Source organism: Nelusetta ayraudi, unplaced genomic scaffold (genome assembly GCF_046127955.1).
Source record: "Nelusetta ayraudi isolate G7.1 ecotype Tasmania unplaced genomic scaffold, CSIRO-AGI_Nayr_v1 ptg000163l, whole genome shotgun sequence".
NCBI classification, from domain to species: domain Eukaryota; kingdom Metazoa; phylum Chordata; class Actinopteri; order Tetraodontiformes; family Monacanthidae; genus Nelusetta; species Nelusetta ayraudi.
In genome coordinates, this window is record NW_027466213.1 from 365105 (window position 1) to 379833 (window position 14729).

The following is a 14729-nucleotide window of genomic DNA, read 5'->3' on the forward strand; positions in this document are numbered from 1 at the left end:
GGGCTACGCGCAGGGCTACGCGCAGGGCTACGCGCAGTCTACACGCAAGCTACACGCAGGCTACACGCAGGGCTACACTCAGGGCTCCGCGCAGGCTACGCGCAGGCTACGCGCAGGCTACACGCAGGGCTACACGCAGACGACACGCAGGGCTACACGCAGGGCTACACGCAGGCTACACTCAGGGATACACGCAGGGATACACGCAGGGCTCCACGCAGGGCTCCACGCAGGCTCCACGCAGGCTCCACGCAGGGCTCCACGCAGGCTCCACGCAGGGCTCCACGCAGGCTCCACGCAGGCTCCACGCAGGGCTCCACGCAGGCTCCACGCAGGCTCCACGCAGGCTACACGCAGGGATACACGCAGGCTACACGCAGGCTACACGTAGGGCTCCACGCAGGGCTCCACGCAGGGCTGCGAGGTCTGGCCACGTCAATGATTTGCAAAACTTTGTGGTTAAAATTACAGTGCAAATCTCTGCGGCATGTTTTGCGGCGGGGATAATACGCAACGATGTGTCGATATGCAAGGCCGAGGCAGCTGCCGCTAATTGAGGCTGGAAGAATTACGGCTGGTAGCTGGCATAGCGCACGTCTCACTGGCTGGCAGCGAGCGCCATTCCGACAGAGCCACAATGAGGCTCGGGGGCCGAGCAGGCATTCCGGGGGAGGAGCGGGGAGGTGTGATTTTATTTGGACAGAAACCAAACCAGGAGTTGCTGTTAGAAATGTGTTTACAAGAAGATTGACACGATGATGATACAGAAAAACTTCTGGATGTCTTATTGCCCTCGTCTCACAGCTCCAGCGACCTCCTGCTCCTCCTGCTCCTCCTGCTCCTCCTCAGCGGAGCTCCTCCCTCCTGCTCCTCCTCAGCAGAGCTTCGGCCTCCTGCTGGGAGTCGGGAACGTCGGCCAGGTGCTGGAAGAACGGCCGGCCGTGGATGCAGGTGCGGCCGCTCTCGCCCAGCTGCTCCTCCATCCGCCGCAGCGTCTCCTCCACCTCCTCGCGGGATAAGTTGGACGGCAGTTGACGAGCCAGACGCACGGCTTCACCCTGCCAGAGGAGAGGGAGGAGAAGAGGAGGAAGCAGAAGAAGAGGAAGAAGATTTTTTTTTATTTTTACAACCACATATTATTTACAAATACAAACACGATGATTATGCATATTTTTTTTTTTTACAAAGACACAAGCCAAGAAGAAACATTCAATATTTAAGCTTCTCAGAAAAAAAGAATTCATTGTTTAAAATCGCACCTGAGATGTTTTATGTGGCACCAGATTGCTGAGAAGCTCTCAAGATCTTTTGTCATTTTAAAAATTCAAACTGGATTCTGCAGTGAAGGTTGCAGCACCACACCATTATTGCATCTGTACTTAAAAAAAACCCTTCCATTTTAATTCTCCATGAAATGTATAAGAAGAAGAAGAAGAAGAAGAAGAAGAAGAAGAAGAAGAAGAAGAAGAAACTATTCCGAAACGCGACCTCCAAAGTTTTCCCGTCTTCCTCACCTGCAGGTAGTTGGTGACTTTGAGCGGACGGCACTCCCGCACGGCTGCGGCCTTGTGGCAGAGCACCGCCTTCAGGATCTCCCGCAGGTCCTCCAGCCCCAGGAAGGGAACGCCGTCGGCCATCGCCGTCACCTCCAAGCGTCTCTGGGCCGGCGTGAGGCCTGAACGCAGAAAGGAGGAGTGATATTCTCCAGACGCTGCTACTATCTCCAGGAAAAGAATAATAAATAAATAGTGCAGCTGCCCCTCCCCCCGCCCCCCTCCTCTTTACGACCGGACTCTTGACCAAGACAAACCAGCAACAGGGCCAAATGGAGTGTTAAATGACTAGTAGGAGCCCCAGCAGACTGGAAGCACGTTTTTTCTTCCCCCTGCAGGGTGGAAGAATGATCGCTCTCTCATTCAGGAGGAAACGCTGCAAATCATGCACAACTCAGAATTGTGATGCACGACCTGAAGGAGGCTCAGTGGAGCTGAAAGCACCGGGGACGCTGAGATGGTTGCGATGGTTGTGATTGAGAAGTTTCTGCTGCTGCTGTGGAACCCGGTCAGGCAGCAGAGCTGAACCCTTTTTGTCACTAAACATCACTGAAAGCGATATTTATGTAAGATGAGAGAATTTTGGAAAACAATTTTCAGCGAAATGTCCACAAAACAAACAAAAATGCAAATGAGAATTGTAATAATTCTGAACTCGGGTTTCAAAGATCTGCATTTCAGGATTCAGACTTGACTGAAGCAGAAAAAGGAACGCTGAGTCAGCACCACACAAAAACTGAGAACCTGGAATTTCCTGATTGCGAGTCTCTAACATTGAGCCGGAGACTTCCCGCAGATTTCCCTGAGAATTCTGGGCAGAAATATGGAATTGTGAGATGGTGTGAATCTGAATTCAAATTCAAAGATTCTAGAAATAATAAAAAAAAAAAAAGGACGATGGAGTTGAACGATGACCTGCTGCCGTGGACCCCGACTGTCAACTGTCCTCACTCTCAGGTCCGGATCGTTCCACCGAGCCGCCTGCTCTCCACGCCATCGCTCCCATGCCGCTAGCACACTGTGGCTGGCACCGCCTAATGAAACATTTCTGGAATTTCTTAGAGGGCAACCATTCTCCTCACCTGCACACTGGGGTGCGGAGCCGCTGTGAAGCCACTCTGTCAGGCAGAGAGCCAATGTCAACTCAGGTGAACCGCTTTCGGCAACAGAAACAAGCAGCCGCCGATCAGCTGATGCACAAGTCGGAGTCGATGAGGAGGAGTTTAACAGGAAGTGCCCTCAGATGCTTGTTGTTGTTGTTGTTTTTTTAAAAAAAATGTTTTTGTGACACGGCCGCCGCTCAGAGTGAAGCCGCTTCTCTCCCAGATTCCGCCTCAGTGTGGGGAAGCGCCAGGCCGAAGGTCTGGGAATAGTTTGTCTCTCATCTCTGCAGCTAATCTCAAAGAGAGGAACAACAGAACAAGAACAGAAAATAATTGCCGCTAATCCAGTTACTCGGGACTTTATGTTTGACATTTCTCGGCAACCGCTGAACTGTGACATTAATGACGGCCAACGGCCGCGGTGCTTTTGTTCAATGAAACGAGACAATCCGTGAGACCTTTTACGCAGCGTGAGTCAAAATACAGCGGGCGGAGTCGTGAGCCACCGGTGTTTTCTGACGCGCTGCGCTGCTCAGCTGGTTTGCAACATTTTCCTCCCCGGACCGGGACGCTTGTGTCCAACCCGTGAGTGCAGTCATTCCGTCGTTCAAATCATTTCCCACAAATAACACACACACACGCACGCACACACACACACGCACACGCACACGCACACGCACACACGCACACGCACACGCACACGCACACGCACACGCACACACGCACACACACGCACACACACACACAAACTTACTCTTAAATTGTTGCCAAATACTGAACCAAGACCTCTGTTTGCATGATGTGCACCAGCAATCTGTTGCAAGTTAATGCTGCAAGAAGATGGATGGATGGATGGATGGACGGAGGGATGGATGGATGGATGGATGGACGGAGGGATGGATGGATGGATGGATGGATTGATGGATGGATGGATGGATGGATGTTAACAGCTGCCTAAAATCTGGACCTGCCAATCTGTTACACATTTTCGGCAACCTGGAAGTTGAAGCGAGGGCCGTGCGGTTGGCTGCAGTCTTCAACCGATCCACTAGAGGCTGCTGCATCCTGCATCTTAGACCTTTAACTTTCTTTGTCTTTTACATTCTCTAACATCTTCTCACAAATTGTGATTATTGACCGAGGCTATTTTTTTTTTTTTTTGTAAAGAAAACTGCTTTTTGCAGGTGCTGCTGAGACCCCTGAACACCACAGCAGCAGCAGCAGCAGCAGCAGCAGCAGCAGCAGCAGCAGCAGCATTGAGGACTTTTTCTTCTTCACCTGGACAGAGTCGGATGTGGAAGCCGTTGGCCACCAGCCTGGCATCGCAGAAGAAAACCTCTCCGTTCAGCTCGGGGCTCTTCTTCTCCATGTTGCACAAGGCTTCCGTGTACTCGGCTCCCCCGAGGTTTCTACGGGAAAATAAGAGACAATAAAACGTGAAAACAAACAAAAAGAATTATTGAGGACAAAAAAAAAACAAGCGGATAGAAAAAGCATGACTGGTCGGCTGGGACGCCACTGATACGTTACCCATCTGTGAGCAGTATGGGGTCGTGCAGCCTCACTGCTGGGAGTATATTATTCTCTACAAGTCTCTTAAACAGCAAGGCCTCTTCCACTCGGAACGGGTTTAACAACGTGAGGCTGCGGCCACATAAAATGAGCCAGGCGCTCTGAGAGGCCAGCCGCTTTACAAGGCGGAGGCCCTGCCGCTCCGCTCCACCGCCGCCGCTCTGGGATGAAAGACGCTGAAGTCGCAGCCGGAGGGACGCCACGCTGCAGGGGAGGGTCAGGGAGGGCCGGGGCGCCGCCGTCCTGCTCTTCTTCTGTGGTTCCGTGCTGAAGAGCTCGTCCAGCAGCCTCTGATTGGACGGCGGCGGGGCCTTGCGCTTCAGGCCGCGGCCGGCGTCGCCGTGGCCCTCGGCGCCGGCTGAGCGGCTCCTCTGCTCGTGGTGTTCCAGCTGTTTCTGGGCCTTCTCCTCGTACCTGCAGAGCAAATGTAGATTTCTTGACAACCACACTTTACTTTTAACTGTAGGTTTAGAGAGCATCGGAAACAATCGCATCCATTATTTCATTGAGAGCAAGATATTGCTTCTTCAGTTTAATCAAATTCTGTTTTGACATGGGTTTAAGACACTACTTCCATTTAGAGAGCATTGTTTCCGATACTCTCTAAACTCGAGAAAAATAGGGCGGAAAAAACAGAAAAAAATCACACTGAAAAACAGAGATTTTTTTTATTTGCCAAGTGAATGCAATACGCTTCCGTATAAAACAACTGGAATTTGTGCACATTTTCACAAAGGCAAACATATTTATCTAAAAGTAAAGGAATAAATAATGAAGAGGTAAATAATGAACAAAAACAATCAAACAAAAGGCCAGGAGAAGAAGAAGAAGAAGAAGAAGAAGAAGAAGAAGAAGAAGAAGGAGAAGAAGAAGAAGAAGAAGAAGAAGAAGAAGAAGGAATGTGCTCGGTGGTCACGTTGCCATCTGTGCTTGTTTACTCGCAATGTATTCTAAAAATAAGAATTTGGACCCCCCCCCCCTCCTCGGGGCCGTTAAATGCAGAGAACATGCGTAGAATCTGATCCGTCCCCTGCTGCTTCCCTCAGCAAAAGCAGCTAATTGCCAAGTCATGTTGCCATCCATCTTCATTTGCGCACACCTCAGCACCCCATTACTCAGACAACCTGCTCCGTGAACCTGGTGCGCTGCACTCGCTTCCTAGAAGCGCCGTGCCACTTAGCGGCAGCGGCGGCGGTGGCGGCGGCGGGGGGCGGAGCCAAGTCCCCTTCCGTGTCCTGGCCGGCCCGGCCGGATTCTAAACAGATGTCTTTTTCCATACGCGCTCCTCCATAACTTATACAAGGGCTCGCGCGCAGCTGATACGCATTTTCCAGCGGCGCTATTAGCCAAATGGGAATGCAGTCAGAGAACATGAGCGAGGTTTAACGGCCCTGAAGCCACCGCTTGGCACAGCGAGCCGTGGGACTGCCAGTCTCACCAGCTGGGCCTCCATGACTCCAGTAAAAGCCAGATTTGTGAAATTTCGACAAAGTACAACTGCGATTTGCAGGTGTTTCCATCGAATGGTGTGAAGCCCAAATCTTTTTTTAATTCTAGTCAAATGTCATCCCGTGAGATTTTATGTTTGTTTGCTGTCTAGAATAGTTGTTCTATTTTTTTTCTTTGATGAAATATTCCGTCTCCTTCTCCGTCCAATCGTAACGCGCCATTCTCACTTGAAGTGAACTGGTCACGTGACCCCGTACTTTTGCGATACGTGTGGAAAAACCACCTCATGACAGCGTCAAGAGCTTTCAGCATTATTTTGAGAGCTTTTTATCTACATGTGATGTTTTGGCGGCAGCATGTGACAGTTAATAACATTTTCTTTCTTTCTTTGTTCTTTTCTTACCGAGGGAGCCCTCATGGCTGCGTCCTTCCTCCTTCTTTCTTTAGCTAGAGTGCTCAAGTGAACATTTGATGACTGCAGGATAAATTAAAGTTTGCGGATGATTTGGTTAAAACTAAATGAGCAGCAGCCGCAGCAGAAGCCCTGTGTTGAATACAGTGCTACAGTGACTCCAGTTTGCCGTAACGACTTCACAATATTTCCGCCACCTGTTGCACTGCGGCTGAAGCCATCAGACCAAACCCCCATCAGCCTGGGGTCAACTGGAAATTAGGAACACAGCTTAAAATCCACTAAAATTTCCAGACAGGGCTTTTTAAATGTGGATGGCAGGTGACAAACTGCACCTCCTGCACCTCCTCCATCTCCTCCATCTCCCCCCCCCCCTCCGATTCCACCCCCACCCCCACCCCCACCGCCGCGCGGCGCTCTGCAAATAACAAGAAATGGAAAGAACTGCTCGCAGGGACGAGTGAAGGTCTGGAAAACTCACTTCTTGCGCTCTTCCTCGTTCAGATTTTTCCACCGGTGGTGCAGGCCGTGGCTGACCTCCTGCAGGCTGGCGGCTGGTTTCTCCCGCAGGACGTCGCTGCGGGCCTCCCGCTCAAACAGGGCGGCCGGGGACAGCGGCGCCCTCACCGCCCGGCTGCCGATCAGGTCGTAGGCCGTCAGCGCCGCCCGCTTCTCCGTGATGGCGTTGAGTGGCGTCCTCTTGCCCGGGCTGCCCTGACCCCGCCCCGCCTCCTCCTCCCCCTCCACCCGGGCCCTGGGGGGCTGGTAGACCCTGACGGGCTGCAACGGCTCTTTGGTGGCCGGGTCGACGAGGGCCGTGCCTCTGCTCCAGTCCTCGGCGGAGATCTTGCCGACCTCCGGGCCGGCCGGGGTCTCGCCGGCTGAGCTCCTCTCCGCCGTCTGCTCCTCCAGGAGAGAGAAGTCAGAGTCCAGCCCGGCCGGGAGCTGGTCCACCATCCAGTCGTCTGCCACGGAGGACGAGGAGGTGCTGCTGAAGGAGGTCTGGGCAGCAGGGTCTGCCGGGTCGCTGCGTTCAGGTGTGTTTTTCTTCGGGTGGTTCAGACTCGGTTCAGCGTCCTGACGAGGAGCGACTGCCTGCTGGGAGCCTGGTGGGGTTGGCGAGGCAGCCAGGGGCGGCGGCGAGGCAGCCAGGGGCGGTGGCGAGGCAGCCAGGGGCGGCGGCGGTGGCGGCGGCTCATCACACGGCCGATATCCATACAGAGAAACCAGCAGCGCCTCCACTGCAGTCAGCACAGCCTCCTGGATTTACCACAACAACATGAGAGCATCTTTTTACACGTGGAAGAAAAGAGTTGGAAAACAAGATGCATTAAGTAGACCAGCATTAAATGAATGAATTAATACTGTTAATTAATGTTGATGATGAACTGGCCACTTGTCCAGGGTGTCACCCTGCCTTCACCCTATGACAGCTGGCAGAGGCTCCAGTAGACCCCGGAAACTCTGAGTGCAGGAAGAAGCAGGTAAAGAAAATGGATGGATGGGTGAATGGATGGATGGATGGATGGATGGATGGATGGATGGATGGATGGATGGATGGGTGAATGGAGGGATGGGTGAATGGAGGGATGGGTGGATGGATGGATGGATGGATGGATGGATGGGTGAATGGATGGATGGATGGATGGATGGGTGAATGGAGGGATGGATGGATGGATGGATGGATGGGTGAATGGAGGGATGGGTGGATGGATGGATGGATGGATGGATGGATGGATGGGTGGATGGATGGATGGGTGGATGGATGGATGGGTGAATGGAGGGATGGGTGAATGGATGGATGGATGGGTGCATGGATGGGTGAATGGATGGGTGAATGGATGGATGGATGGGTGAATGGATGGATGGGTGAATGGGTGGATGGATGGATGGATGGATGGATGGAGGGATGGATGGATGGATGGGTGAATGGATGGATGGGTGAATGGGTGGATGGATGGTGGATGGATGGATGTTCCTAGCTGTCTAAGATCTGGACCTGCCAATGCGTTTTGCATTGTAGGCAACCTGGAAAGTGTTCGGGTGGAAGGCAGAATGCAGCAGCTGACCTTCTCATGAAGAAGAACCTGCGTCTTGTCTGGTGTCAGATTGACGTCGACGGAGGAGGGCAGCACCGTCACTTTGAGCATGACGGTGGGATGGCGGTTCCGCGCCGCGTCGTCCGGATACTGAGCGCAGTAGTGCTGCCGCAACAACTGACATGTGAAAAATAGAAACACATTAGTGACCTATCAGAGACGACGCAACAACATGTTTGCAGTTTCCTTACAGCAACGTCCCAGGACCAGCTAAGAGGCGCAGTTACAGATTACAGGCAGTTTTTTTTTTTCTATTTTCAGGCGCTCCAATACCTTGGTGATCTCTTTGTGGTGGACGGGCCTGTTGTTGATGTACAGGAAGGTTTTGTCGGGACTGGATGAGCTCGTGGAGACGTAATCTGCGCCAGGTTTGGGAAGAAATCCCTCCAAGATGATCTGGACGAAACAAATCAGATTAGATTAGATCAGATTAGATTAAAACATCTTTGAAAATATTGCCGTGGTTCTTGTAATAGTACGAATAGCAGTGAAGGAGCTCCCCGCTTGGAACAATTTAGTGTTTAAATGAAAACTAATTTCCACAATGACAGTCAGAACAACGGTGAAAAGGAGTCGGTGTTGTGCGTGTCCACGCAGCAGAGCTGCTTTTTACGCACTACCCTGTAAAAACTTGCATCACACGCGCTGACCTTTGACCTCCAGCCATCACGTCACAGGCGACACAGGAACAATGGAGCCTAAAAAAATCCTGCTCTCTCGATGTGAGCTTGTAAGAAACGATGGAATGCTATTAATGTGCGACAGATTGCAGGAGGAGTAGCTTCACCTCCACCCACCCGCCACCCACCCACCCCCCACCTCCACCAACCCCACCCCCCCCGCACGGCCTCAGGCTCATTATTAGCTGCAGCGCAGGCAAATGATGTTGAGAAATGAAACGGCGCTTCCAGGTCGGGGCACATATGCTTCTCTCTATTTCTGCTCATTAGGGTCACTTTATGGGAGCAGCAGCGGCACCTCTGGCCCCCCGGAGGGCCGCAGCTATTTGTAGCCGCGGTGCCAGAAAAGCCCAGCATCACATTTTGTTCCGCAGGGCTCGACGCGAGGCTCGCGGCGGCGCTGCTTCTCCCCGAATGAGACCCCGAGCCCCGAGGCTTTGTTCCGAAGGGGGAGAAGCAAGCGAAAAACACACGCGCACAAAAAAAACGTCACCTTTTCATTGCTACGGGAGGCGGAGGGTGTGTGGGGAAGGAGGGGGGGGTCAGAGGGAAAAGGTGAAAGGTCGATCTCGTAAGTGGGCAGCGGCAAAATAACAACAACAAAGGAGGAGAGTGAGCGAGGAGCCGGGGTGGAAAGTGCTGCTCCATATCTGTCGGGCCGGATTAGGCCGGCGGGCTGCGAGCACGACGCCCACCGTGACCGAGCAGAGCAGGCGGCACTCGGCGCTAAGTCGCTTACGATGGGCACAACACGCAGCTCAGCTAAGCGAAAACAACGGCTCCTCATCAGGGAGGAACTCGAGGGGGAAAAGGGCAAGGGAATAAATAGTTGGCCCGCCACCAGCTGACCACATGTGCTGGCTCCCGACCAGCCGCTGGCCCGCCACGCCATGAGCTCACGGTCCGATACGACCAGCACGCTGCTCTCGGCGCCGTTTGTTTTCCAGCGTCCGTCCCTCAGGTGTCCGTCGAGGTTGAGAAAAAAAACGAAAAGCACGGAGCAGCGTCGCATAATCAGTTAAAACATTCTGGAGCTCTGTGGAAAACAACACAACACACCTCCTGTTACAGTGATATGACATCACAAAGGGGGGCAATTTCCAGAGCTGGATGCAGAAAGAGCACTTTTTTTTTAAGCTCTTTCTGAGAAGAGAAGCCGAGGACGAAAAACAGACAAATAAACTTTTCCTCCTCATTTCTGGTGAGTTCACTGACAGGCCAGTGGCCCACATGGTGAACCAGTTCCAGTCACTTCAGGGTGTCGCTGGGCTCTGCAGGTGAATCGGCTGAAACAGCACACACACGGTGGCGAATAACTGGTCAAGTAGTTTATCGCTGTAATTCAAGCAGGACTGCAATCTAAAATGCAAGTCTGCAAAATTTGGATTGTTAAAGGTACAGTGTGTCATATTCGGAGATTTTGAGAAGAAACAGCGATATCAAGTGGTGACAATTGAGATTGCAGCTCTCTTACACTCCCCCCGCCCCCTCCCTCTCCCAAGCTTGACAGTGAACTACGATGGCCTGCGCACACAAATCTGGACACCTCGTCCACCTTCTTCTTCGTTGGTTAAGTTGATTAATTCGATTAATTTGGTTAAGTTGGTTAAATTGATTAATTGAGGACGTGAGCGTTGACCTTCCTTAGAAATATGGTGGTGCAAGATGGCAGCTAACTGTTCTATGTTTCTTCTTATATATAATTAAGAACTGTTGTACGGGCAGGAAAACCAAATGACCTTTTATTGTACTGCAAGTATACACTTTTATTCATGTATTTACGGGCAGTATATTAAGCTTTTACCAATACAAAAATCGTACATCCAAATTACACACTGGACCATTAAAACTGCACCGCGGCCGCTGAAAAGTCCCGACCGAGCGGGACGGCTCGGCTTTATCCTGCGCTCACCTCTGGTTGCCCCTGGCGATGGTGGCAGGGCAGCAGGCTGCCGACGGCGCCGGACCCCAGCGCCGCAACCAGGGCACTTCTGTGATCAGCCACGCTGGCCTTCTGCCAGAGCACCACCTGCAACGACACCACACCACAGCACAGCACAGCACACGGCACGGCTCAGCTTCCCGCAGAGGCACATCGGGCGCATCACGCTGCATAAACACCTGTCAAGATAGTAACTGGGCCGTGGCAACACATTGCAGCTCCTGCATTCTGTTTCAGTGCAGAGACTCCAGATGGCTCCTTCGCTGCGGCACAGAGGTTTAATGCTGACGCACGAATGATGAGGAATTGTCTTTATTAACGCAAATAGGGGGATCAGAGATTCGTGCTTTCATTTTTCTCATTTTCCTCACTTTATTGCTGGCTCATCGGTACATTAGCGTTTCCTTGATCTGTATACATTTTGCTCAGAGGGCCTTAAAGCTCCTGCTAGTAGCCAGTGGAGGCGATGAGGCGTCTGTCAGGTTGTGGGGAAATTGGAAAATGTTCTGGCTGCAGAGGGGAAACCAGAGGATGAGCAGCTGAAGGGAGCGTCTGGCCCCACTGCTGCAGGAGCAGGAGCCCACCACAGAGGGCGCCACACAACACAAAGATGTGCTAGAGAGTGGGGCCAAGCTGAATATAAATCAAATCATTGTAGGTGATATATACTGTATGTGTATAGATATATAGTGTCTGAAAAGACATATGATAGATAGATAGATAGATAGATAGATAGCTTGAGTAAAGATAGATAGATTGATAGATAGATAGAAAGAGTAAAGATTGATAGATCGATAGATAGAGTAAAGATAGATAGATAGATAGCTAGATAGATAGAAAGAGTAAAGATAAATAGATAGAAAGAGTAAAGATAGATAGATAGATAGATAGATAGATAGATAGATAGATAGATAGAATGACTTTCTGACAGAAGCAGAAACGTTCCTAAAATTATTTGTGGCATTTTGAGATGACGCTGGCAGAAAATATGTCAACACCCGCTTGCGGTCTTGTAGTTTGTGTGTCCGAGCGGCAGAGGATATCTGTCAGGTGTTGATTTCCAGAAAGCATGCGCTCGCTTGCCCCGCCGTGTCTCAGCTATTAAATACGCTATGTGGCGCATGCGGAGGGATCAGCCACGCGCACAGTCCCCGAAGAAGCTGTGAAACACGACACAGGCCTGAATAGCAGCGTCGAGGTAAAGGATACGGCAGGCCGGGGAGCTGAAAATGCCTCCGTTAGATAAACGGCGCTACACCTCTGTGTGCGAGCCGGGCCAGAAACTCCGGCAGGTTCAGACGACGGCGGCCGTTTGTTCAGAAAAGGACTCTCTCGTCACGAGATTTGTCACCGTATTTATAATACGGTGACAGATATAGCATGATTACAGCTGATTAATCTATTGTCACACAATGCATGCAGACAGCTTGGCTGGCCTTGGGGTGGGAGATGCACGAGAACATTGTGGCAAAAGTACAGAATTCCTTTGGTCACGTTTTTCTATATTCACCTTCCAACACCAGGCTGGAAGCCACCAGTTACTATTTAATGTGTTACAAAGAAGCACATTTGTTTCTATTATCCATTCATTATAATATCATAATGTACTAATATTATCTAAACTGAAAAATTATGGCGTATAAAGGGGGGAGCGTTTGTAAGGATCAGCAGTCATTTAGAGACTGATGAGGACATCTAGTGGTTGCCAGAAGTAGCGCATCTCACAGTGAACGATTGCCATGTAAATCCTCACGTGGATTAAAAAAAAAAAAGAAGCTTTCTTTACTTACACTTAAAAAATAGAGGCTACTCTAAGATTTTATCCATACTATTGCTGCTCTTATATTATTTTTGTGTATGAGGTAAAATGGAAGATGCACTGACTCTGTTGTGAACCAGTGTGAGTCTCAGGTCGGGTTTGATGATGCCGTATGTCGTCAGCAGGTCCTGCACTTTCTTCAGCTCTTCTTTGCATTTCCTGTTAGAAGAGTAATACTGACGGCGCACCGGCAGGTTCTTGAAAAGCTTCAGGGCGCTGACGGTCGTGCCTGTCGGAGACAAAAAGATGGAGTTGTGCAACGGCTCGTGCAGCCGCACTCCTGCATCTTTCTGAGAAGTGACTGGGCAACGGAGGCCTCACCTCGGCCCAGGTGAGACGGCTTCTGAGAGACAATCTGTCCCGTGCAGCTGAGCGAATACTGAGCGCTGACGTCGTCCTCCTCCGTCTTGGTGGTGACCGTCACCTGCGTCAGAGGAACAGCGAGAGACTCAATTGGAAACAGACTTGTTCCAACACAGCAGCTTGAGCGACACAGGGAGGAAACTCGGTCACGGACCTCGGCGACGGCGCAGACGGAGCCCAGGGCTTCTCCTCGGAAGCCGTACGTCTCCAGCTGCTCCAGGTCGTCGTGGCTGCTGATCTTTGAGGTGAAATGTCTCACGGCCATGACGGGAGTGTCTGCCACTTTGATTCCCTGACCGTTGTCCCGCACCTCTATGCGGTCCAGGCCGTAGTTCTCCTGAAAGGTGACAGTGAAATGATGAACGCTGCAAGTATCCGAAAGCAACACCTGGATGCACTCGACCAGCGTTTCTCAACCGGTGGGTCGCAGATCTGTTTTGATTGGGTTCGTGGCTTTGTGGGTCTCTCCTTGTTTTTTTTGTTTTTTTTTCCCCCGTAAATAAAAAAGGGATTTTAAAATATATGTATTTATAGAGAAAATGCTGGGCATTTATTTTGCAGGACACACAATTCAATTAAAGCGGGTCCAGAGACTCCACCAGCTGAGAACTACTGGACTAGACGTGGTTCCAACTTCCAACAGCCCCAGGAGGTGGGCCAGGGGTCAAAGTTCAAGTGTGAGACGACTGTACCAGTTTAACATCGATGCTGGTCGCCCCGGCATCCAGTGAATTCTCCAACAACTCTTTGACGACATTCAGGACCGAGGTGATGACCTGGGAGCTGGACAGCAGTCGCACCGTGTCAGGTGGCAGTTGCTTCATGGTTTATGGTTCCTGGGAAAGGGGAGGGGGGGGGGGGGATCATTCTGAAGATTGATTTATTTTTCACTCATTAAAAGTCAAACACTTGCTGGCCAGAAGGTCTTGAACATGGTGTATTGCTGCTGCTGCGGCTGCTGCTTCTTGTGTCCGACAGTTTTAAAGCAAACACCTTTAAACAGTCTATAGCTTTTGAAATGTTGGGGCAAGATGCAACATTTATAGCAGACATTTATGGTTCTAGTAAATAATGGGATTTCAGTTTCAGTCCACATTTAGGAAGATAGCGCCACGATTGTGTTATTACGCAGGATTCATGTGTTGCAGGATTTGTCCGCCGCTACAAACGGAGCCAGATGAAAGTCTGCGGGACTGAATAAACCACCTTCAAACACGACAGCTGATTACTGTGCCGCAGGTGAGCTGAGATTCGTTTTATATTGCATACTGGCTTTATTTCTACTTCAAACTGTCGTAGCGCACAAGATACTTTGCTATTAACACAGACTAAGAGAAAATAAGTCATAATACTCACATTTAGGTTTTAGTGATAAATTAGAATGTCAAAATAGGAACAGTCTCGAGCGCTTTTGACAGAGGAATCTTCCATCAACAACACGCACGAGCCACACGGAAAAGGCCATTTCCCGCCCCCCCTCTGGATAGACGCTGATTGGCTGAAATACACGAAGGGGCGGGTCCAAAAGTTATTTTAACCCTCATAGCTGCTTGTCAGGCGCTGTTTCAGTCTCCAGCGGCACCCTGCTCTCGCTTGTGCGGCCACGCCGAACCAACGTAGAACCGCGGTATCGATGAAAGCGCGTTGAAGCGACTGTGTGGAATATCTGCTCCCAGCTGCGAGTCTGCTGCGACTGCTGGCGGACCTGGATTCAGCCTGCCAAGGCAAGCCGCAGGG

General features: G+C 51.0%; 1 protein-coding gene across 5 annotated transcripts; it reads right to left on the reverse strand.

Annotated features, from left to right (window-relative positions):
- Nucleotides 1–718: 718 nt before the first annotated feature.
- On the reverse strand, nt 719–14634 carry pms1 (PMS1 homolog 1, mismatch repair system component). 5 transcript variants are annotated; one of them, XM_076014017.1, is made up of 13 exons: nt 14349–14634; nt 13685–13828; nt 13147–13329; nt 12951–13053; nt 12695–12858; nt 10781–10897; nt 8462–8584; nt 8159–8305; nt 6571–7349; nt 4187–4642; nt 3935–4065; nt 1515–1714; nt 719–1058 (listed from the first exon to the last, which is right to left on the reverse strand). In XM_076014017.1, exons 2-13 carry the CDS (start codon nt 13814–13816, stop codon nt 846–848), a joined length of 2748 nt encoding a protein of 915 aa, XP_075870132.1. In that variant the 5' UTR covers nt 13817–13828; nt 14349–14634; the 3' UTR covers nt 719–845. The 5 variants fall into 5 exon arrangements, with proteins under 5 accessions (XP_075870132.1, XP_075870133.1, XP_075870131.1 ...); XM_076014018.1 differs by having other exon boundaries at nt 1515–1675; nt 14345–14634; XM_076014016.1 differs by having other exon boundaries at nt 14345–14634.
- Between the last annotated feature and the right edge of the window lie 95 nt (nt 14635–14729).

What these genes read in the sequence shown, in the direction of transcription:
- pms1 (XM_076014017.1), bottom strand. Translation starts at nt 13,816, where the DNA reads ATGAAGCAACTGCCACCTGACACGGTGCGACTGCTGTCCAGCTCCCAG. An exon ending in CCGTCTGCGCCGTCGCCGAG is followed by an intron (nt 13,054 to 13,146) that starts GTCCGTGACCGA and finishes CCTCTGACGCAG; the next exon opens with GTGACGGTCACCACCAAGAC. An exon ending in AACGAGGAAGAGCGCAAGAA is followed by an intron (nt 4,643 to 6,570) that starts GTGAGTTTTCCA and finishes TTTGCTCTGCAG; the next exon opens with GTACGAGGAGAAGGCCCAGA.